The sequence below is a fragment of the Electrona antarctica genome (genome assembly GCF_951216825.1).
Source record: "Electrona antarctica genome assembly, chromosome: 17".
Classification (NCBI taxonomy): domain Eukaryota; kingdom Metazoa; phylum Chordata; class Actinopteri; order Myctophiformes; family Myctophidae; genus Electrona; species Electrona antarctica.
Genome location: NC_136798.1, coordinates 9,581,538 through 9,606,314, shown reverse-complemented (window position 1 = coordinate 9,606,314; position 24,777 = coordinate 9,581,538). Strand labels below are relative to the sequence as shown.

The following is a 24,777-nucleotide window of genomic DNA, read 5'->3' as shown; positions in this document are numbered from 1 at the left end:
TATTCCAATCACATCTCATATTGACAATCACCATGCATCCCTTTCCCCTCTTAACATTGTCCATCCTTTACACTTTCTCAACGCCCCCAAGTCTTCCGTACTTCTCTCTGTGTCCATTTCTGTTGTTTCCTTCTCTCTCTTTCTCTTTCTTCATGTCTGCTTTCCCTCTTCTCTTCCTCAGGCCAATGAGGATCATGCCTAGCGTGAGGTTCCAGAGCGGGGACATGGTGATGGGCCGCTGGCCTGGGAGCAGCCTCTACTATGAGGTGAAGGTTCTGGGCTTCGACGGCAAGAGTCAGCTCTACACTGTCATCTACAAGGACGGCACGGAGCTGGAGCTCATGGATCAAGACATCAAGGTAGACCCTTACAATAGCTGCAATAAACAGTCGACTGTTTGAGCCTGAAACCAAGGGAAATTACGCAAGATGATAGTATGTTGTTTAGTAGTGCTTAGGGTGTAATTAAGAAATATGGTGTGCCCTGAGGAAGGACATAATGAACTATTGAAGGGATCAAGTTACTGTTTACCGTAATTAATTACTTTGTCTAATATTTTGTAATTATGTTTTATTTTTTTTATTTTATTTCTGTGACCATTTATGAAAACTCATAGTCATAACAAGAAGTAGTCTAGTGACTGCACAAAGGAGTTTTCTTGGTAATTTATTTCTATATGAGGGCCTAAGCAGTTAACAGAACTGAGCTGTGTACAGAACTCAAAACATGCAGTGTAACAAGTTACTACTGTTGACAATTGACATGTTATTGTATCAGTCTTGGTAATCTGTTTATGGTCGGAGAAATGCACTTGGGGCTGGACATGTAAATATGTTAGTGGCCGTGGTCGATGGGTTTCAAAATCTTACCAGTCCCTTGAACTGCTTTACGCATCAAGCTAATTCTAAAAATATGGTATAGCACCTCCAACCGGCCATAAACATGAGTAGATAGACATATTATGAGCTAGACTTTAGCAATATTCTTCAGTAGAAAGTAACAGATTAATGGACTGATCAAATTTCACTAACACTCAAGAGAGAAAAACTTTGTTAACACTTGAAGCGGCTGGGGCAGTGCTGTTCATCAGTTAACTAGATTCATTTGATCAAATTAGTCAACGTGATCTGATCATTGATCAAATCATTCAATGTCTGTATGGTAAGCCACTAAGATGTTTGATGTTAACTAGTGTAGTTTGTTGTGAGAGTACTTGAGTACTTGTAGGCCAGTCTATTATGTTGGTCGGTCATCTATTTACACACCAACTTGGAATTGTTGTTCGGGGCCCTCCATATATGGGCAAACTCAGAGCAGAGGACAGATACATAGATATTCCAGGAATGTATAGATGGAGAAATACGTGCATGTAGAATTATTAATCATTTGGATATTAACTCAAATCTGGTGAGGTAAAGTACCTATCACGGTGGGTAATGATGAACATTCACCACTGGCCAAATGATGGAAAATTAATACTTTGCCACGAGCCAAATCATGGTGGATGATGGGAGTAAATTAATACGAGTAGCCAGCAAGGATTTAATTTGGGCATGTGATCATTGACCAGTTACTGTAACTAGGGTCTGCGTTTCCTTTTGTGATAAACCAGTATATAGTAAAAACACCACAATCACGGAGGTCATTCATATCTTTTGACCAAAGACATTGTGCAACCCTAATCCTTTACATTCTTCTTTCCACTCAGACCTCTAGCGCCTTCCGGCCTGCTTCCCGCTCACGGTCACGTTCCCACTCGCCAGGGCGCCGCCGCAGCCGCTCCCGTTCCCCGGCCAGGACCACGAGGCGCTCCTCCTCCCGCAAGGCAGCTGCCGTTGCCACTGTGACCATCGCCGAGACCACACCCTCCTCCCGCAGGGAAGCCAGGCTGAAGGAGGTACTGCAGACTCGCCTCAGTCCCCGGGTAGGAAGCAGCATAGCCGTAGCTTAGTGATAATCAGAAGATCACCGGTTGGCCTCCCTGCCCCGGTCTGTGTGTCGAAGTGTCCCTGAGCAACACACTTAACACCGAACTGCTCATCATAACCATGTGAGCAGTCATCAGCTGAGTGAAGCTGAAATTTAATTTCCCTGTGGGATTAATATGGTCTCTCCTTCCAGGGCAAAACTATTGCTATATTATTTCTTGTTCTGTATTATTCTAAGATTAGAATATTTGAAGTGGTCAAACTATATTTTCAGAAGCATCTTCCATAAAATCCTAGAGCGTCGCACTCCCGCCCCCGACGAGTGGCCCGGAAGAGAATTTCCCATTCATTTTTCCCATAGATGTTTCAGAAATTATTTATTTAAAGACCTTTAAAGCCTCGGACAAAGCTGCTGACAAATCATGACAATAAACATAATTTTTTGGCCGAACAAATAGAAAGAATAAAAAAAGGGCAGGGTACAACATCTTTTTTTGTTGTTTTTCTTCTTTCTAATTATTTGTTCGGCCCAAAGAAATGTTTATTGTCATGATTTGTCACCATGCGAGTTGGCTTTGTCCAAGGCTTACAGGTCTTTAAATAAATACTTTTTGAAACGTCTTCATTCATACATACATGTGATTTCTTCACCTGCTGGTTGGCAGTATGTAGAACAGCAGGAACAATATTGCTATTACATATTGTAGTAAAACACTTTTCAGTCACAATATTCTATATTGCTTTAATCCATGCAGGGATTTGAACCCCGCCCCTTTGTGTTGTTCCATCCTCATTGCTTGTACTAGAAGGTCACGTTGCCTGTATCTCTTCCTCACGTTGCTGCTGTTATTTTTTCCTTCATCCCTCTGTCGTTTTCACTGTCTGCCTGCTGCCTTTGTAGCCGGTGGTGAACAACAGCAACAACAAGCATGAAAAGACAGAAGACAACAATGACACGGCCAACAAGGTAAACAATGTGATATTTAGCTTGCTTCTTGTGTAAAGGGCCGTTCAAACCAATCACTATAGGTTCATGGTTGTGTACAGGTACAGAGTGTAAAAACGAATAGTTTTAACCCATTCCCCTTTTGGTGTTTTAAACATTGTTATAATTTAGCTATTGAAAAATAGCAGATCTACAAGCTCATAGCGCGCCACCGAGTGGCGCGCTACGAGCTTGTAGGTCTGCTATTTTTTGAAAAATCGTGAAAATATTTATTTCAGAAAACTGGAGGATTTAGAAGAATTGTTTTTAAATTTCGAGGTCAGGCCTAAATGGGTTAATAATCTAACTCAAGTGGATTGCAGAGTTCACACCACAACTATAGTGAATGGTATCACTATTGTTGGTGCCTTTTAAGCGCTGTTCACACCAAGCATGATATCTCTAACAATAACTATGTCAACACCACAACTATGATGACAACCATGGCCGTAACCAACATCTGACACAGCTGGACTGCACAGTGTGGACACTGGACAGCGCTATAATTATAGTTATGTGCTTGTTGTGAACGGCCCGTTAGACTGGATATTTATGGAAGGTTAGGGTTTATATCTTATCCATGTTTTGAAAATGTATGGATTCACATATGGACATGGACATCATATAAAACATTCGTCAACTAGAAAAGAGTTTCAGTTGAGTTTTGTCAGGTAAACTGCAATACAATAACAACTGATGTCCCATCGCTTGGCTCTCTGCATGGCTGTGAATAGGCTTTTGGGTACCTAAAGCTGATGGAATGTCATGATGCAGGCATGTTGGGTGTATGTGTGTTTTGCCTTCATGTGAGTGTATTCCAGCTAGGTGAGGCTCCCCTCACAGGAGCATGCTTCATTAAGCCAGTCACATGGGATTTCAACATGTGCTGCTTCTACAAACTGCCTCTAACTGGTTACCTGGGTATGCTCATAAAACATTAAAACAAAAAAAAGTTAAACTACTGTCATTGTAGATCAATCATTTACAATGCTTTCTGCTGATAGGACCTGGCTTAGGGCTAATGGCCAAATTCTACAACTGACTTTAGTTCATTTTTAAAAATCAATGAATGGCCACACAATAACTATACACTGACATTGTGGTGAACGATATTGTTATGGTTATAGTGCTTGGTATAGAACTATAGATAGCCCTTTAGGCCGACATTACACGTGAAGCTTTTAACTGGAACTTGAGTTTCACCATGTATCACCCCTGAAATTAACTGACATTTTTCCTGCAGCTTAATTGCAGCACATTTGCAACATGGCTCATTCAACAGCTGATCAAAAATGCTAAAATCACTTGAGTTTAGGTTGTTTACTAAAACAACCAGTTAACAATAATGATTTTAACACTGTAAGGAAGGACATGGGTATTTTGGTACAGGTTACAGGTTATACCTGTGCACCAACAACAGAACAATGTTAATGGTAATGTGCTTGACTAATGGTGCTCAGATAAAGTCATAGTCATTGTAATGAGAAGATACAAGTTTTAACTTGACAGTTAGGAGTTCTTGGAACAGCAGACATGTGACTGACATGTGCAATTATGCATGCACCCAGAACATAATCTACACAGGCTGTGTTTTGTTGTTGTATTGGTTTGCCGTGTGTGATTATTGTTTGGTAAATATAGATTGAGTTGACGTGATGATGTGTCGCAGTATGCGAAAAATAACCTAGACATAACTTTCTCTCCAGAATCCGGAGACGAAAGTGGAGACTGAGCTGGAGAGGAACCAGGCCCCCCGCTACAACCTCCGTCGCAGGACGACAGACGGCAAGGCAAGCGAGACCAAGCCGCAGCAGGAGGCCGATGAGGAGGAGAAGCCCAAGCCTGCTGCTGCTGCGCCTCTTGCTACCTGCACCACCCCCCTGGACTTTGGAGGCAAAATAGGTAGGTTAGCAATGACAGGAAACTGCATTTTGCTCGGCATTTCTGCCACAGTGGCTGCCGGTACAGGTTTTGGATTTTTGTTGCGATGGTTTGCTCAAACAAAACCAGTGAGATCTGATAGACCAGTGGTTTTCAACCAGACATTGGTTCGGACCAGTTGTCCTTGAGGGGGTTCCAGGTGGTCCCCAGATACATGGAGAGTTGGTGACCAAATGGGCCATTATTTGATCTTTAACAGTCCATTTGGTTTCATTTTGCGCTCTTAAGAGTTAAATTATTGTTAAAGAACATCAGAACATCACATTAATTTACAGTCGACACAAGAATGTAGAATTATTGTTATTTTCTATCCACGTTAGCCTGTTATCTCTATGTGGTACCACATCAATACAGCATGGAATTGTGGACAAAATCTTCTTTAGTTTGGGGTCTTAGAGGCTAAATCTCGTCAAATGGTGGTCTGTGCGTGGCTCAAATGCCGAATAAACAATGGACCTTGATTTGAAAAGGGTTGAAAACCACTGTGATGGACCCATCCATGCCTGTGTGTTTCTGTGCTTCCAGGAGTGTACTTCTGGCTGCTCTTCCTGCCTGCCTGGGTACTCTTTGTGATACTGCAGGGCAACCTGGAGGACCCCAGCCTGGTCAACTTCCCCCCTCCTCTGCCCGCACTGGACAGCTTCTTGGATGCCCAGGCCCTGGGCGTCGTTCTCCTCTGGATCCTCTTCCAGGCTGTGCTCTTTGTGCTGCCTGTGGGAAAGGTAAGGGCCCACAGCCATAGGGAACATGTGCAGACCCAAGGCATTCTATTGAGAATGGAACTGAGGTACTAGTCTCACGTAGCCATTCTTCACCTGCCTTTGCAATGCTTATTGCCCCAGGCATATTAAGTCTGGCCCCTCTCAATTGTGGGAGGACTTCACGACCGAAATGGTGACGGCCAACCAGATTCGTCTGGAACCAGGCTATAGAGCGTCGCAGTCCCGCCTCCTACCCTGGACCAGGAAATGAAATCCAATGCATTATTCTCATAGACATTTCTTAAAGTATTTATTTAAAGACGGTTACGCCGCGGACAAAGCCAACTCGAGTCGTGACAACTCATGACAACACAAACAATATTTTGGACCAAACAAATAATTAGAAAGAAGAAAAAAACGGCAGGTTACAACACTTTTTTTGTTGTTTTTCTTCTTTGTAATTATTTGTTTGGTCCAAAATATTGTTTGTGTTGTCATGAGTTGTCACGACTCGAGTTGGCTTTGTCCGCGGCGTAACCGTCTTTAAATAAATACTTTAAGAAATGTCTATGAGAATAATGCATTGGATTTCATTTCCTGGTCCAGGGTAGGAGGCGGGACTGCGACGCTCTATAACCAACCAGGGCCCAGTATTCAAATATGGGGCGGGACATTGCGAACAAAAATGTAACACTGAGAGGGACGAGACTAATCTCCACGCAGTGATATTAGTATCGCTACGCAAGGCTTAGAACTGAGGTCCATCAGCATAAAGGACATTCCCATGGAATGCATTTATTTAATTTATTTCTTTTAAAAATGACAAATTTGAATAGGATGTGAACAGTCTGCTCGACTGCTCCCCAGTTAAAAGTTGTTCAGGCAGACAGACTAATTCTACAGTTCTAAAGTGTGATTGCGCAACTTCACAAATGTTGTACAGCACAAATGTTGGAGGTGTTCCTCTTAACATGGCATTAGGAAAGGCCTCAGTCACACAATAATGTCATGCAAAGCAGCTCTCTCCACCCAGACCATGCAAATGGTCTGACTGATCATGCGCTTGCTCATACTTTCTCACATGGCGCTAGTGGTGAGACACACATGTGATCCTCTACCCGTTCATGATCTGGCCAGTGCTGCACATGACCGTCGAGTTTTTTCTGTTGTGTACCAGAGGTCAGGAATTGGATTAATGGTCAGGGGTCATGGTTCATCGTCGAAGAGGCCTTAGTCCTGACATAGTAGTTCAGACACCGCACGCACCGTCGCACGCCCCCCCCCCCCCCCCCCCCCCCCCACATGCAATTCAAATGAGCCTTATGCACACGCGCGACGTCATTAAAATACAGCCCTACTAGTTAAACAATCCACAGCACACCACTGTGTATGAGATGATGTATGTTTAAGTACCATAATCCAAAAAATGAATTGTCACGCACGTGCTCGTTTCGTGCACAAGCCCGCGGGCGACTAGACCTGGATTGTGGTGAGCTTTTTTTTACGCTACGTGTCCAGCGCCCCTCATGAGCAGACGTGGAGCAGACCTGTCGCTGATCCAGGCGACTACGCCTGCGTCACTCTGTCGCTCCCTGTCCGAAAGGGGTGTGTAAATCCTTGATATGTGGGGCTCACAGGTATCAGCTATCGTAAAATCACAAGCGCATTCCTGTGAAGTTAATTTGCATTGTTCCACGCACCATTTAACACCATAAAAGGCAACCAGGATTTCTAAAGTGATGACGTTTATGATCTCACATCACTAATGTGAGACCATAAATATCATGTGAATTGTCGGAAATGCCGGTACGTCCAAAATATGGGCGCAAATTGATTTGTGAATCGAGCCCATGACAGCTAATGGAGCCCCTTTCTTTGCATTGCACTCGTGAGTTATGGCCATTAACTGTTCCTTCAATATTTGTTTATATATATATATACTGTAGCTATTTTTCAAAAAAATCTAAAAAAGCTCTTTGATTAATTGAAAAAGTAATCAATAGAATTATCACTAAGAAAAGAATAGATTGTTACTTGGAGCCCTATTTCAATCCACTAAGTAGTGAGCTTGTGACCAACATGCTGTTGCCTCAAAATCCTGAGCTTTCTTGGAAAACCTGTCCTGCTGAGGAGAATGAAAGGCAATACACATCCACCCTCTTTACTGTGTGTGCACGGCACGCTCGCTCACACGCCATTGAATCAATCTTTACTGTTACTCCAAATAATTAACTATGTTTTAGTGAAATTACCTTGAAGTACAGGTTAATAATAAGTCCCGTCTTTCTCTTTCGATCTCTCTCTCTCTCTCTCTAGCTGAGTGAGGGCATGCCGCTGAAATCTGGAGAGCGACTGAATTACAGAACCAATGGTGAGGGTGCCTGGACTGGGCTCTGAGAGACAAATTGAACAAGTGTTGTACTGTGCTGGGCAAAATTAAGCTTGGTTAATTTCATTGGTTCACAGCCATTATTTATTATTGTATTGGTTATATATGGGCACATTTCCTGATAATGGTGACTCACTACACTTTCCCGTACAACTGTGGAAGTTCTTGACATCCAACTTTCCAGTAAATGACAACATTGACGTGTCATCATACATCACCAGGTAATTTAGTTAGTGCACCGTTTCTTCTTTGCATGGTCAGGGGCCACATACAATACCTTCATGGACCACCAGTGGTCCACGCCACCTGTTGAAAACCTCTGCACTAATGGCACATTTTAATTTGATTTGGACTATTACAGTGCCTTCTCATCACTGGGAAATTAACTGGATAAGATGTAACCACTATGTCTTATGGCGGTGGCTCAGGGGTAGAGTGGCTGGATGGCAACCTTGCGGTTGCCAGTTCGAACCCGGGCTCCCCCAGAGTTAAGGTCGAAGTGTCCTTGAGCAAGACACTGAACCCCTAATTGCTCCTGATGTGCTGGTTGGTGCCTTGCATGGTTTCCATCGCCATCGGTGTATGAATGTGTGTGTGAAAGGGTGAATGCATTCACAATCTATGTAAAGCGCCTTGGATAAAGGCGCTATATAAATGCACCATTTACCATTTATGTCTTTAGAGAGTGTGCGTCATGTGTGTAGTGTTTTTTGTCCATATAGTCCTCTGCCAGGGAGTGTCACACTGATATCTCAATCTAATTCTATATTTTTCTGAATCTGCGACTCCAGGTTTCTTTGCCGTCACGACGAGTGCTGTGGCGGTGGCCGCGGCCGTGTACCTGGGCGTCGACCTCACCTACATCCACAGCCACTTCCTGCAGCTGGGCGTGGCCACCCTCCTGGTCTCCTTCCTGCTCAGCGTCTACCTGTACGTCCGCTCCCGCTATCGGCCTGCGGACCAGCTGGCACTAGGAGGGAACTCTGGTATGGAGAAAGAAGGAAGAGTGTGCGTGTGTGACTGTGTGTGTGTGTGAGAGAGAGAGAGAGAGAGAGAGGGGGGGAGGGGAAGGAGGGGAAGAGGGGGGCAGGACTCTCATTAATGTACCTGTACTCGTGAACCATTCTTGACTCTTGATTCTCTTCATGAGTTATGTTACAGAGGAAAGTTTGAAGCACCAGTTAGTAATTGTTGTTTGACGCCCCCTTGTGGTTTTACTGAAATCCTGCAAAAGGACTTCATTCATTAAATAGGCCTTATGCAGCCGACACTTCCGCGTTCAGCTTGGGCCGCCGGAACGCTTCCGGTCGGGAGAAACTCATTCACTGTGAACGTACGGTCGTGATTTTGTAGGAATAAAGTTCAGTACTTTATACAACACTATTTCATTTGATAATGTGATGCCATAGTTTTTCATAGTTTGTATTATTTGTGTTGCGACGTTGACATGATGACATGAGTTAGAAACGTCGTGCGACACCTACCTCTCGTCTCCAGCTGTTACACAGCAGTGTAAACAACCGGTGTGGCCAGATTGTGTGAGAGAAATAAGCAACCAGGTCTATGAAAAGAAGCCAAGCCCCAAGTCGCTTATAACAAGCGGACATGGCAACAACGGAGAAATACACGAAGAGCTCTCGTTTTTAACAGGAGATTTAAGACGTTTCTAACTCGTGTCATCATGTCAACGTCGCAACACAAATAATACAAACTATGAAAAACTATGGCATCACATTATCAAATGAAATAGTGTTGTATAAAGTACTGAACTTTATTCCTACAAAATCACAACCGTACGTTCACAGTGAATGAGTTTCTCCCGACCGGAAGCGTTCCGGCGGCCCAAGCTGAACGCGGAAGTGTCGGCTGCATAAGGCCTATTGACACAGTACATAGAAAAACATCCACGTTTATCCACAGCAGACCATAGTGACATAACATAATGTAAGCCTGCCGTCTCATTGCGGAGTCTACAAAGTGAACCGTGTCCAAATAAAGAAAAACTGATGGCTGTGTGGTTGAGTTTAGTGAATGATACGTACGTTGCAGGGCAACAGCAGTGCAGTGCAGACTGAGTAGTGAGTGAAAACACAGATTCACGGAACATAGCGATTCAGGCTGGAACCCAGGCTAGTGGTTTTCCTAGACAATTATTCATCAGACAATTATTCATCAGCTACGGTGTCAGAGCAAAGCTTTTCATTTAAAAATGAAAGCAGTATGCATCCCACATTAGAATGACACACTTGTAGAACTCTGTCAAATAGAGCACCGAAGTCTGACGACACTTTCAGTAGAGGGCACCAACACACAGGTTCGTGTATTTTTTTATTTGTATTGAAATCCCCATAGGGCGATTTTATGTCGCTTCATATAAGAACTGTGTTTGAAAAATAAACCGACCACCCCGGCCTTTCTGTCAGGGGAGTGGCTGTGCGTCGTTAATGATGTCCATTCATATTTGATACAGCCAGTTTCTGGAGAAAATTGAATTAACTTGACCGCAGCCTTGTGACAGCCTTGAAACTACATATGAATGCAATGTCGCTGAGCATATACGTCACGCCCAGCTGTCAACATATTGCGTTCCTGCGATTTCTCGTTGACGTAAGCTCAGCTGGTGGTGACTCGACTCGTACTAACCACGATACATTATATATCAATAAAATTAAAATTAAAATAAACGTAATTAAAGTTCAGTTTCTGTTGTGCGACGGGCGGGCAGAAGCAGCCTACCCGGAAATGTAGTCTCTGGGTTGTTTGGCTCGTTTCTAACTCTTATTTTGTTACTCTTTGGGTATATTTGTACGTTTCCACCTTCAGTCGATGCTTCATATCCATATGAGTGAAAAGGCCGGGGTGATCGGTTTATTTTTCAAACACAGTTCTTATATGAGGCGATCTAAAATCCCCCTATGGAGATTACAATGCTTATTAAAAAAATCACACCCGTGTGAACTGAGTGGTGTAAGGTCTTATATAGACTGATCAGCTGTGGTCTGACGTAATGTCTGACGTAATGAAATCACACCCGTGTGAACTGGGTGACCATAGCAACCGTGCTAATTTTTTGAGCACGGACAGACAGACAGACAGACAGACAGACAGACAGACACGTAAACTAACAAAGCCAGTCGTAGGAGTGGTTTACACCACTCAAAAAATACACGAACCTAGGGACTGGCGAGTGACGTCAGGACTTCGGTGCTCTATACAGAGAATGGTGAACAGTCACTTTGCAAAACTTGGAACTGATAGAGTTTTGTTTTGAGTTTCATTTATATACAATATTAAAATTATTATAATTTTTGGTTTTATAAATCCTAAACCGATAGTGGTTTACTTTTTATTGAAACCGTTAACCGCTTAAATATTTCATGGACCTCTCTCTCTCTCTCTATATATATATATATATATATATATATATATATATATATATATATATAAAACTAGAGACGGTGGATCATAAATATTTTCTTTTGGCTATATAAGTATATAATGTTTTTTTTTAAACACACAGCTCCAGTAGATGTTAACTATTTTATTTCTCTCATTCTGTTTTTCCAGGCAATGTGGTCTATGACTTCTTCAAAGGACATGAACTCAACCCACGCATCAAAAACTTTGATCTGAAGTTCTTCTGTGAGATGCGCCCTGGTCTCATTGGCTGGGTGAGTTGTCATGGGTACATACACACAGCCTGCATTGATTAAAGTTCAGTTGCCGCGACTGATTTCAGTCGTGTGTGTGTGTGTGTGTGTGTGTGTGTGTGTGTGTGTGTGTGTGTGTGTGTGTGTGTGTGTGTGTGTGTGTGTGTGTGTGTGTGTGTGTGTGTGTGTGTGTGTGTGTGTGTGTGTGTGTGTGTGTGTGTGTGTGTGTGTGTGTGTGTGTGTGTGTGTGTGTGTGTGTGTGTGTGTGTGTGTGTGTGTGTGTGTGTGTGTGTGTGTGTGTGTGTTCTCCTTTCACACCGTTTCACAAATCACACATTAGGACTTGGCCATACAAACATTTTCAGTCTTGCTTTAATCCATGAGTCTGGGTCACACTTTGTATCATACGCACAAATGTAATCTTCTTCACCACCTGTGTCTTTAAGCATGGATTTTACTTGAAGTCTTTTGTTTTAATATAATAGCATTAAAAACTACGTAGCAACATTTCAGTTGAAATATCAATTTCTCAAGTCATAAAAATGATAAAAGCATGGCGTGTTCCTTTACTACAAATCCTTTTATAACCATCAGTCTGATCAAGGTGTAAATGTATTCCACCAGCTGCGGTTAACCATTCTTACACTGTTCCCATCAAAGGGCAGTTTAGAAAGTGGCTTATTGTGTGTCCAGCTGGCGCAGCGTAATGTTCCTGCACGCCACTGTGGAGACTGGGGCTCTGTGGATTCCTTCACAGTGCCTCCAAACACTTGACACATTGGTCACAATTGGCCATGTTCTCTGGGTGGCAAGCTGGCTTGGGGTTTGTGTTCTGTTCTGTATTGCTGCACTAGCGACTTCACTTGCCTGTCAGGGCACCTGTTCACCCGTGAATAGAACTGGGGAGAATAGCATGTTCCTCCCACACATACTCGGTGAAAAGAAGCAGCTTGTGACTCAATAAGAGATGTAAGAGATGCGGTTGTCTACAGCTTCCCCGAGACCAACAAGGTCTTCAATTGAATTGTTTGAGGAGAATTGGCATGAGAATAATATTAATTGGGGAGAAAAATACAAATTTGATCCAAAAAGAAAGTGTCTTTTTAACAGGTGGGGCAGATTGGGTAACCGTTAAGAACAAACTTTAATGGAAAAGTACATATCAACATTATTGTTCACTAAATAGTCCCATCTATATTATACAATAACTGTGAAATGTTGCCAGAGTTATGGTGTACGATTATAGCTGATGAAGTGCAGCTGACAGCTTTGTAGCCGTTAATAGAGTTATTCATCTTGCCCAACATAAACAGTGAGTCTGTGCCAGGATTGTTGCTCCACAGTCATTCTGTATATCCTTTGCACCCTCTGGTGGTTAATATGAAACTGCAACCAGCTTTGTTGGATACCCTACTACCCTAACCCTTTAGGCTGAAGTTAGCTGCTCAGATTTTGGGACAGTGGATCAGTGATTTGACTCTGCACGACTGCACACCTATAGGTCTTGAGTATGAAATGGTACGGTAACAATGAAATGGTACTGTAAAACAATGAAACGGTACTGTAACCATGAGACTATCAACCTAAATTAGTTACATAGTATATAGTACTATATAGTACAGCATACTATAGCATGCCGTTTTTCATCATTTTTGAGGATTTGAAAAAAACTCCGAGACCATGGACTATAGCCCATGGTCACGGAGTGATTTTTGTCTTTTTTTCAAATCCTCGTTTTCATCATTTATAGCCCATGGTCTCGGACGGCATACTATAGCATGCCGTTTTTCATCATTTTTGAGGATTTGAAAAAAGACGAAAATAACTCAGAAAATACAAAACATTTCAAATTAAAAAGTTCCAGCATGTGTCTCCACAGTAAGCTGAATTATAAAACGTGTGAATGGAGTTTCTAGGTGAAAGTGATTTTTCATTTTGAACTACATCCTTTGTTGTACACACTGACATCTATGTCAGGGTATTAAGTGTGTGGACTGATTAAAGTTGTATTCAAATTAAGAACTAGACTAAAATTTATTTATCTTTTAAAATGTACAACCTATATAAACTAGCACTAGCAGGCTTTCAATATTGATATGACATACAGGAACAGTTGATGTACACCATTAATGTAATTCATTGATTCATTCCAGGTGGCTTTTCTCTACAGAATCAGTACTAGGCCCAGTGGTGCACAATAGTACTTGTATGACCTCACTTAGGAGTCGGACACCACATAACAAGTTTCCATACAATATTTTGTGCAGGTTCCATCCATTTGCATTTGCTATGTGAGTGTATGTATTTTCCCACCCTGAGAGTTGGTGATTAAAAGCACTGGCGTTTTCCATGTCGGGTCCATTTTGCACTGCTGCTGCAGTGCTGCTGCAGTCAAACTCTAACCTGTTGCCTCCCTTTCCCTGCTATCTTTCTCTCTGCTGGCACACCAGCTCTCACTCTCCCTCCCCATCCCTCCCTCCATCCTAGTTCATATCTCCCTGAACCCAATATGAAACATGGCAAGTTTCACTTCTTTGTCTTGTTTCCTAGAAAAAAAACGTTCTGCCCAGGACAGGATTCCTCAATTAGAAAATAACTTACTCTTATCAGAGATCAGTTTTACACTGGCGATGTATTAATGGAAGATTTCATGTCCCGGTCTTGGGGGGGAAATGGAAGGCGGGGGTTCATCTCCTGGTTTTGGGGGGAAATGGAAGGTGGGGGTTTTCAGAGTAAAATATCCCTCGTCTGCTTGGCACTCTAGCACCTTTTATTCTGAAAACAATCCCCGGCACTATAAGTGTTAACACTGACGGATCGCACTTTGCACTCAGTAAAATTAAAGCCATTCAAGAATGAAGTAGCTGGCCTGGGCCATGGCTCAGTGGTCCAAGCACCTTGGCTGGCAATCCAGTCTGGCAGTGTGCCGTGGGCTTGACTCCCGATCCTGACGGCCTTTACTGCATGTCTCCCCCCCATCTCTCTCCCCATTTCCTGTCAGCCTACTGTCTGTCCCTCCATAAAGATTATAAAATAAAGGCAAAAGCCAAACAAAAAAAAACATAAAAAAAAAGAATGAAGTAGCTAATGTGAAGAACAAGAGACTTTGTTAGAAAATCCAGTGGTTGTATACAAAGTATGATTGATAATTGATTGGCTCAATTGCATTATTCTGTGGCAAAACTAGTTTTGACTAAATCGAAGTGCTGAGTGCTGGCCAATCGGAGACTCAAACCTCTGTTTGAACATCAATATTTCTTATTGATTCTGACACTTATGGTACAAATTTAAAAGCTTGACTACTGACACTTAAAAAAGGTTTATGTCAGTACCATTAGCAATCTTGTTTGCCTTGGTGCTTGTGAGACTGAAGGCATGGGGGAAGGGCTGTTTTTTCACTGCAAAGCCCAGTTTTATTTATTTAGGATAAAATGTGTGGATGGAGGGTGGCTCTGCTTATAGGACCACATGCTTCTTCTGAGTTTCGAGTGTTGGAATCGGCAGGCTTCACCGATGCCAACAAGAACGCAAATTTTTTCACAATATCAAGTATGAATTGAACTCAATCTCATATGGGTTTTCTTTGTCTGTATCTCCATCTGTCTCTGTCTCTCTCAGTGTGTGATCAACTTTGCTATGGCCTTGGCTGAGATGAAGGTGCAGGGCCTGGAAGCTCCGTCTCACGCTATGATCCTGGTCAACCTGTTCCAGCTGCTCTATGTGGTGGATGGACTCTGGAACGAGGCAAGCTCACTGCAACGCAAATATAGAATTAACACCACTGCTAGTATCGGAACCAAACCTCAGAACCAACCCTATATATATATATATAAGTCATTTGTTTTGATTATAACTACTCGTGCAAATAGTGTAACTCAATAGTGTATTCCACCATCTAGCTCTAGCGGCTCTACTCTCTTTTAATGCAACTTGGCACTTTTGTAGTTGGATACTGAATCCTGCTCTGAGCCAGACTTTAAATTAATTATTTCCATTATTACCATTTGACTTTTGACTTTCATTTTGATGAATTGTGCTCCATTATAGCTGTATTATTATCGCACTACAGCAAATTCCTAACTGTTCACATTGAGTTAGAAATAACAAGTATTGAATGTGATAAGACTGTATTTCTTTTCTGTATTTTGAAAAATGTGCTTTTGCAGGAGGCCATTCTGACCACCATGGACCTGATGCACGATGGCTTTGGCTTCATGCTGGCCTTCGGTGACCTTGTGTGGGTTCCCTTCACCTACTCCCTGCAAGCTTACTACCTGGTGGGTCATCCCAACCCCCTGGGCCTGCCTGCACTCGCGGCCATCATCACCATGAAACGTGAGTAGTAGTTGTAGTGGTAGCAGTAGCAGAAAGCATATCCAAGACTTTATCGGCCCACAAGGGACGTTAGGAGTTGACGGAACATTTTAGTGTAAGGCATTTAGTTGATTTATTCAGAGCGACTTGCAGTCCAAGCTGAAGGCTTTGCTGTCCCAGGAGAGGAATTATACATTACGCCCTGTGTCTCAAAGGCTGCGTTTGTGTTGCTTGTATAGGAGGATCTTGAATGATACCATCACGTTGTTTATTGGTTGAAAATTAATTATAAGGCGTCTGTGTGTCCGTCTGTCCGAGGACTAATTTTATGTTTCTATCTTGATTTATTTTGTATCTCTTAGTCGTCGGTTTCTACATCTTCAGGATGTCTAACTCTCAGAAGAACAACTTCAGGAGAAACCCCACCGACCCCAAACTAGCCCGTAAGATGTGTTGCTCTCATTTGTTCTTTTGTTTTTTAGGGAAATGTACTTTTTTTGTCTTTCTGCATCTCACTCTCTCTCTCTCTCCACACTATCGAAAGAGCTGCACACGTTCTCGGCTGCGCGCAGCTTAAATTCTGAGTTTTTAGACAGCTAGTGGATGGAAAAGAAGCTCCACCTCCGCTGACTTTTTGCGCGACGGCCAGATTCCCGGAAACGCTCTCCTCCGCGCAAAAAGTCCGCGGAGGTGGAGCTTCTTTTCCATCCACCAGCTGTCTAAAAACTCAGAATTTAAGCTGCGCGCAGCTTAAGAAGTGCGCATCTTAAAACCGTTTTGCGCTAAGGTGTGGAGACGGTATCTCTCTCTCTCTCTCTCTCACTCTCTCTGGTTGTCTCTTTCTAACTCTCACTCATTGGCTATGTCTTCTCTTTTCTCTCTTGTTTCTGTGATTCCAGATCTGAAGACCATCCCCACAGCCACAGGAAAGAGCCTGTTGGTGTCTGGCTGGTGGGGCATGGTGCGTCACCCCAACTATCTTGGAGACCTGATTATGGCTCTGGCCTGGTCCCTTCCTTGTGGTGAGCTTGCATTCACAGCACAATGTATCAATGTTCATCTATGGTGAATCAGGTGATGCTTGGGTTATAATCCGTTGTGGTGAACCTGCATTCACAGCACAATGTATCAAATGTTACCACCTTTTGTGCTACACGTCTTTTCTAATCAAACCTTCAGGGTGCATTTGACGTGTATAGGCGTCTTTAGGTCCTTTTTAATGATATCAAACGGGATCGCTGATTTTTTATTTTATTGCCATACCTTCAACGATCCTAGACATGTTTCGCTCATGCGCACTGCCGTTCACTTCCTTGTTACGGCCCGACTAAACTGTCTCTTTACTCTAAATCTACGGCGCTCTCCATGGTTTTGATTAAAACGTCTTTTCTGACTTAAGCTAGCATCTCGTTTGGAATATAAACGCTTCTAGAGAGACTTCAGATGGGACAGCACGAGGTAGTAACGGAAGATTATGCCTCCCGGTTTTGGGGGTAATGGAAGGCGGGGCTTTTCAGAGTACAATCTGCCTCATCTGCTTGGCACTATGGCGCCATTATTTTAGATTTTTTTATTTATAATATACAATCTTTAGTTTCCACAATAAATAATTTCTCAATTTACCAATATTTGAATCCTGCATAGTTACCAGCATAGTTAGAATTTTGAGCACAAGTTGACTGTTCACTGTGAGGGATCGATGAACAGAGGCACAAAGTGCACATAGAGTAAACATATTTCTGTACAACAAAACCATTGAGCCTAATAATAATTTGCAAAAAATAAACGTTTTACACCAAATCATATCAAATCTCACAAATATATCATATATATATATCATCTGATTCACCCATTTGGAAAGATTATTACAGATATCAGTGATGTAAATAGGTTTTCAATGTAATGAGTCCCGGGATGCAGGGATGGTCTTTTAGAATGAGTCCCAGGGACATTGTATGAGTCCCACTTCAATGACGTTAGGAGTCATATTTTGCAAATTGCAGAATTTAACTCCCATTTCATTTTACATGGTTATAATGTGGTTATATTCATGTAGAAAACAGAAGAATAAATGAGTATTATAACTAAAGCTTGCAAAATAAACTAGAATAAAAAACAGTACAGTAGTGCATCCCGTGGATGCAGAGGTCATGGTTTTATTGCGTCCCTCAACTATAAACTGCGTTTTGGGATGCAAAATGCACCCTATTTTAATCTCTGGATATTCCTTTTTTGGAGTCCATAAGCAATTAACAGGATCAATGCCGGACATGCACTGTTACCTTTGAACAGCCAGTGCACCGACCGATGAGTTGCTTGTCATGAAAATCCACTTTAAAACGGTGTAATCGCTTGTTGTAGTGTAGAAAAGTATTGCATACTGGCGATCACAACAACAGCCCGCTCAGCGCACCGCTTGTTCCTCCGGCAAATTCGCCATTGTAAACAATGGGACTCAATTTCCCAGAACCCTTTGCACGCCGGCGCTACGGACCTTTTTGCGATGACGTCATCAAAACGCGTCTCATATACCATTCTGTTAAGTAAAATGACTTTTCCCTGCTCTACCCTCAGGTTTCAGCCACCTCCTGCCGTGGTACTATATGATCTACTTCATCATCCTGCTGGTGCACCGGAATTCGCGCGACACGGACGACTGCCGGAGGAAGTATGGCTCGGCGTGGGACGAGTACTGCCGGACCGTACGCTACCGGATCATTCCAGGTGTGTACTGAGGTCATCTCTACCCGACAACCCACCTCCCCCAACACCGGACACTCCCAAGCTTGAGGCCTTTTAGACCCCATATCATCAATTAAGTGGCGTGACAAGAGGCTCATTTGGGACGACAAATTAACATTTTCCATTTTAAACATGGATGGACTGTTTGGGTAAAAGAACATGAGTTTCAAATTATTTTTAAGTTTGAAGGAACTACGATATGTTATGGATTTTGGTATAAAAAAAAAAACGACAACACTGAAATGAAATTTCACTGTTTTACTGTTTGAAAGGCTGCCTTTTGTTTTATTTTTTCACTTGAAAAGCATAGTTTTAAAAGTTTACAAACTCGAAGGAATGACAAACACAAAAAGCCACTGCTAGGAAGTCTTGTTAAGATGTATATTTTTGTATATACAGTACACTTTTTTCTACTCTTTAAGAGACATAAGTACAATTTTCTCTAAACATAACAATTTCATAAATAATATCTTTTGATAGGCTTTACTTTTCGCACCCACTCAATATTCAAATTATCACAATATCTGCTTGGCTATCATTTTGAAGGAATTTGTAAGTACTTCCCCTATTTGCTTGTGTATATTGAGAAGAATTGTATTAAAATGCTTTTTTTTTTTTAATGCCTGTACAGTGGAACTACTAGTATTAACGTTCTCTCTCAGGATCCAGGACATTGTCATAAAGTTGCATTGGAAGTTTACTTTTCTTTTGTCTTGATAATTTTGTGTATACTTTTATAGCGATGTAGTGTTAAAAACTTGAGTGTAAATTATATTTTTGGTGTTAATGAAAATGCACTATTGCGATAAAAGGCATTGCTTTGGCATTATTATTATTTTTTACATACATGATCAAATACAAAGTCTAGATTTGGCTTTGCTACCTCAGGTTCCACTCATGCCCTCTGGGGGGCAGCGTTGTGTAGTTTTGAGCATGATGTAGTCACTGTTTCAGAAGGAAAATGAGTTACCCTGTTTTTCACCATGCCCTCCCCTGACAATAATCTGACCTGAGCTGTTAGAAGCTTGCAACACCCCACACCTTGTACTGGGATTTACTTTGTGTTAAAACTTTACAAAGGCTGCTTCGAGTTTACCATAGTATTTACATACAGGGAAAATGTTTACGTACACTTAACTGCATACATGTGCTTAGAAGACTGTATTAGACTGTCAATACACACTTTTACAGTTTCAGTTAGTACTTAATAATAATTTGTAAGGAGTATTGTATGCTGGAAAGAGGCCTTTGTAAATTGTTCACCACAATACCCAGTTATCCGTAATTCCTGTGGTTTTTAGAACATGTTTATCATTTCAAAGTGAGCACTTGTTGCTGCCACTGCCATATAGAAATGCTTTTATCCATTTAGCTTTAAGGTTGTATGACAATGACCATCGGAATGAAGCTTACAATTTATACTGTGACATCCTGACTGAACTACACTCTGCAGTGTGGTAGTCCAACATTTAGTTGTTAAAAGGATTGTACAACCAACTATAAATGAGCTACTTTATTTGGCATCCTGTGAATTGGTAAACCCAGGCAATTGTCTTTCTTTCTTTTTGCCCGTGCAGCTGTAGATGAGCAAGTAGCAATACGTTTAACTAGACTAGGAAGCTTTTCCTATGCCATGCTGACTGAATGCAATGTAAATACATTTTTTTGTTTTGTTTTTAATTATATTTTAATTATATTAAGAAATGATAGTAGCAACAAATAGATATTGTTTCTTGGTAGGTATTTAAATAGCTTTTTCTGGTTTAAAACTTTGTTTTGTGAAAGCCTAATTTTGGCAACTGTAGCCTGTGTATGTCAACAGCTAGATCTACCTACTAGGTTTCTGGACCATATTCCAACACACCAGCTGTACCACAAGAAGAAATTGTTGAAAATGGCTTTCCCATCTTGTCGCTTACTCCTTTGTTTTAATTTATTTATTTTTTCATCAGCTCTGATCTCAAACATTTGGACAGGATAGAGAGATGAGTCCGCTACAGTGACTAACCATATTAGAAGAGAGGTACATCATTTAGATTTAGAAAAGCCACTCCTTGTGTCATTTATCTATCTGACACCAGATAATATTTGTTGATCGTGAGCATATTTTTCACACACACACACACACACACTGTTTTGTTATATCCGTTTGTTTAATAGTACCTCTAGCAGTACTCATTCTCTGGCTTTTGCTGTCAACGACAAACATTTCGACTTGATTTATACTTTGTTACATGCTGGTGTCGCACACGGAAAATGGCAAATCTACAAGTTCACAGATGAGCTATTGTCGGCATGCAACCAAGTATTAATCAGGCTTTCGAGCTGATCACAGTTAATGAAATAAAAAGACAATTCTGAATGGTTCCAGACGGAACAGACGTTACATTGGCTAAAAATAACTTGTACAAATGTTTTGGCTGAAAATAAAGATTTACAGTGTCTTTTTCGCCCCTTCATTGTGTGTGTTTTCTTTGGTTTACAGCACCCTTATGCTGCTTTTCAGGTTGATGAAAGACTAGGTGGACAGTGGGTTTCCCATGAAATCATTATCTGCTTTTGAAAGGACCAATATACAAGCTTGCAACGTGTGAGCTTGAGCTAGATTGGCTATTTTAGGAAAAGAAAGGCAAATGCATGAATCAAAATAAATTTGGGGGTTACTTGACCACTGACCACAATATGGCAGTGAAATGTGTGGTTTTTCAGCATTTATAATTATTTATTAATTATTTATATAGCCATTAAACACATTACAGTATGTGTTAACGCATTTTAGACAACAAGATTTAACTTAAACCTTGAACTCTCAAAATCATTAAAAGTTCTTCCTATTGAGTTCAGAATCATTAACAGTGGTCTGGGTCTCCCGTACAGTCTTTAAGTGTGTCTTTAAGTCTTTAAGGTTTGATAAAACTAATTTATTTCTTTAAATGAGTTTAGTATTAAAAAGAATCAATACAGCACCATTCAAATGCTCTGTACATGATCCCAAGGCCCCATTTGAAAAGTGACACCAAGAAGAACAACTTTCAACCTAAAAATCACTGAGAGCTCAGTGGCACCCTTGTTAAGATGATGTCCATGTGAGCCAGAGGTTGTGAGTTCAAATCCAGCTGAGTTCCTGCTACTTTCACTTTGCAGCATGTTTTGGAGAATAACATCCAGAAGAGAACTGGAAAGAGAAGGAAAGCTGAGGAGATTCTCTGAGAGCATGGTGGCACTCTGTGATAAGCTGCTGTCTATGTGAGCCACAGGTCGTGGGTTCAAGTTCAGCCCATGGCCTCAGACGGCATACTATAGCATGACATTTTTCATCATTTTTGAGGATTTGAAAAAAAGACAAAAATCACTCCGAGACCATGGGCTATAGCCCATCGTCTCGGAGTCATTTTTGTCTTTTTTTCTACATGGTCATAAATGTAGAAATAAGAGGTTTTGAAAAAAAGACGAAAATGACTCCGAGACCATGGGCTATAGCCCATGGTCTCGGAGTGATTTTCGTCTTTTTTTCAAATCTTCAAAAATGATGGAAAACGGCATGCTATAGTATGCCGTTCGAGACCATGGGCTATAGCCCATCGTCTCGGAGTCATTTTCGTCTTTTTTTCAAATCCCCAAAAATGGTGCAAAACGGCATGCTATAGTATGCCGTTCGAGACCATGGGCTATAGCCCATCGTCTCGGAGTCATTTTCGTCTTTTTTTCAAATCCTCAAAAATGATGAAAAACGGCATGCTATAGTATGCCGTCCGATATGGGCTATGGCCCATGGTCATAAATGATGAAAAACGAGGATTTGAAAAAAAGACGAAAATGACCTCGAGACCATGGGCTATAGCCCATGGTCTCGGAGTGATTTTCGTCTTTTATTCAAATCCTCAAAAATGATGGAAAACGGCATGCTATAGTATGCCGTTCGAGACCATGGGCTATAGCCCATCGTCTCGGAGTGATTTTCGTCTTTTTTTCAAATCCTCAAAAATGATCTAAAACGTTATGCTATAGTATGCCGTTCGAGACCATGGGCTATAGCCCATCGTCTCGGAGTGATTTTCGTCTTTTTTCAAATCCTCAAAAATTATGAAAAACGGCATGCTATAGTATGCCGTCCGATATGGGCTATAGCCCATGGTCATAAATGATGAAAAACGAGGATTTGAAAAAAAGACGAAAATGACTCCGAGACCAGCCCCGAGACGATGGGCTATAGCCCATGGTCTCGGAGTGATTTTCGTCTTTTTTTCAAATCCTCAAAAATGATGAAAAACGGCATGCTATAGTATGCCGTTCGAGACCATGGGCTATAGCCCATCGTGTTGGAGTGATTTTCGTCTTTTTTTCAAATCCTCAAAAATGATGGAAAACGGCATGCTATAGTATGCCGTCCGATATGGGCTATAGCCCATGGTCATAAATGATGAAAAACGAGGATTTGAAAAAAAGACGAAAATGACTCCGAGACGATGGGCTATAGCCCATGGTCTCGGAGTGATTTTCGTCTTTTTTTCAAATCCTCAAAAATGATGGAAAACGGCATGCTATAGTATGCCGTTCGAGACCATGGGCTATAGCCCATCGTCTCGGAGTCATTTTCGTATTTTTTTCAAATCCTCAAAAATGATGAAAAACGGCATGCTATAGTATGCCGTCCGATATGGGCTATGGCCCATGGTCATAAATGATGAAAAACGAGGATTTGAAAAAAAGACGAAAATGACTCCGAGACGATGGGCTATAGCCCATGGTCTCGGAGTGATTTTCGTCTTTTTTTCAAATCCTCAAAAATGATGGAAAACGGCATGCTATAGTATGCCGTTCGAGACCATGGGCTATAGCCCATCGTCTCGGAGTGATTTTCGTCTTTTTTTTAAATCCTCAAAAATGATCTAAAACGTTATGCTATAGTATGCCGTTCGAGACCATGGGCTATAGCCCATCGTCTCGGAGTGATTTTCGTCTTTTTTTCAAATCCTCAAAAATTATGAAAAACGGCATGCTATAGTATGCCGTCCGATATGGGCTATAGCCCATGGTCATAAATGATGAAAAACGAGGATTTGAAAAAAGACGAAAATGACTCCGAGACGATGGGCTATAGCCCATGGTCTCGGAGTGATTTTCGTCTTTTTTTCAAATCCTCAAAAATGATGGAAAACGGCATGCTATAGTATGCCGTTCGAGACCATGGGCTATAGCCCATCGTCTCGGAGTGATTTTCGTCTTTTTTTAAATCCTCAAAAATGATGAAAAACGGCATGCTATAGTATGCCGTCCGATATGGGCTATAGCCCATGGTCATAAATGATGAAAAACGAGGATTTGAAAAAAAGACGAAAATGACTCCGAGACGATGGGCTATAGCCCATGGTCTCTGAGTGATTTTCGTCTTTTTTTCAAATCCTCAAAAATGATGGAAAACGGCATGCTATAGTATGCCGTTCGAGACCATGGGCTATAGCCCATCGCCATGGTCATAAATGATGAAAAACGAGGATTTGAAAAAAAGACGAAAATGACTCCGAGACGATGGGCTATAGCCCATGGTCTCGGGTGATTTTTGTCTTTTTTTCAAATCCTCAAAAATGATGGAAAACGGCATGCTATAGTATGCCGTTCGAGACCATGGGCTATAGCCCATCGCCATGGTCATAAATGATGAAAAACAAGGATTTGAAAAAAAGACGAAAATGACTCCGAGACGATGGGCTATAGCCCATGGTCTCGGAGTGATTTTCGTCTTTTTTTCAAATCCTCAAAAATGATGGAAAACGGCATGCTATAGTACACCGTTCGAGACCATGGGCTATAGCCCATCGCCATGGTCATAAATGATGAAAAACGAGGATTTGAAAAAAAGACGAAAATGACTCCGAGACGATGGGCTATAGCCCATGGTCTTGGAGTGATTTTCATCTTTTTTTCAAATCCTCAAAAATGATGGAAAACGGCATGCTATAGTATGCCGTTCGAGACCATGGGCTATAGCCCATCGCCATGGTCATAAATGATGAAAAACGAGGATTTGAAAAAAAGACGAAAATGACTCTGAGACGATGGGCTATAGCCCATGGTCTCGGAGTGATTTTCGTCTTTTTTTCAAATCCTCAAAAATGATGGAAAACGG

General features: G+C 41.6%; 1 protein-coding gene across 4 annotated transcripts in view; it reads left to right on the top strand.

Moving 5' to 3' along the window:
- Nucleotides 1-21,098, top strand: part of lbr (lamin B receptor) — a 28,358-nt gene extending 7,260 nt beyond the window's left edge. For 3 of the 4 annotated variants that reach the window (XM_079526695.1, XM_079526697.1, XM_079526696.1), the window contains exons 2-14: nucleotides 182-359; nucleotides 1,709-1,924; nucleotides 2,830-2,895; nucleotides 4,620-4,815; nucleotides 5,380-5,576; nucleotides 7,872-7,926; nucleotides 8,736-8,930; nucleotides 11,512-11,615; nucleotides 15,213-15,338; nucleotides 15,761-15,929; nucleotides 16,271-16,351; nucleotides 16,808-16,930; nucleotides 18,483-21,098. In XM_079526695.1, the coding sequence (XP_079382821.1) occupies nucleotides 186-359; nucleotides 1,709-1,924; nucleotides 2,830-2,895; nucleotides 4,620-4,815; nucleotides 5,380-5,576; nucleotides 7,872-7,926; nucleotides 8,736-8,930; nucleotides 11,512-11,615; nucleotides 15,213-15,338; nucleotides 15,761-15,929; nucleotides 16,271-16,351; nucleotides 16,808-16,930; nucleotides 18,483-18,643 (1,863 nt within the window). In that variant the 5' untranslated portion in view covers nucleotides 182-185 and the 3' untranslated portion in view covers nucleotides 18,644-21,098. The remainder of the gene's footprint in view (nucleotides 1-181; nucleotides 360-1,708; nucleotides 1,925-2,829; nucleotides 2,896-4,619; nucleotides 4,816-5,379; nucleotides 5,577-7,871; nucleotides 7,927-8,735; nucleotides 8,931-11,511; nucleotides 11,616-15,212; nucleotides 15,339-15,760; nucleotides 15,930-16,270; nucleotides 16,352-16,807; nucleotides 16,931-18,482) is intronic. The other variant, XM_079526698.1, reaches the window with a different exon arrangement.
- The last annotated feature ends 3,679 nt before the right edge of the window (nucleotides 21,099-24,777 follow it).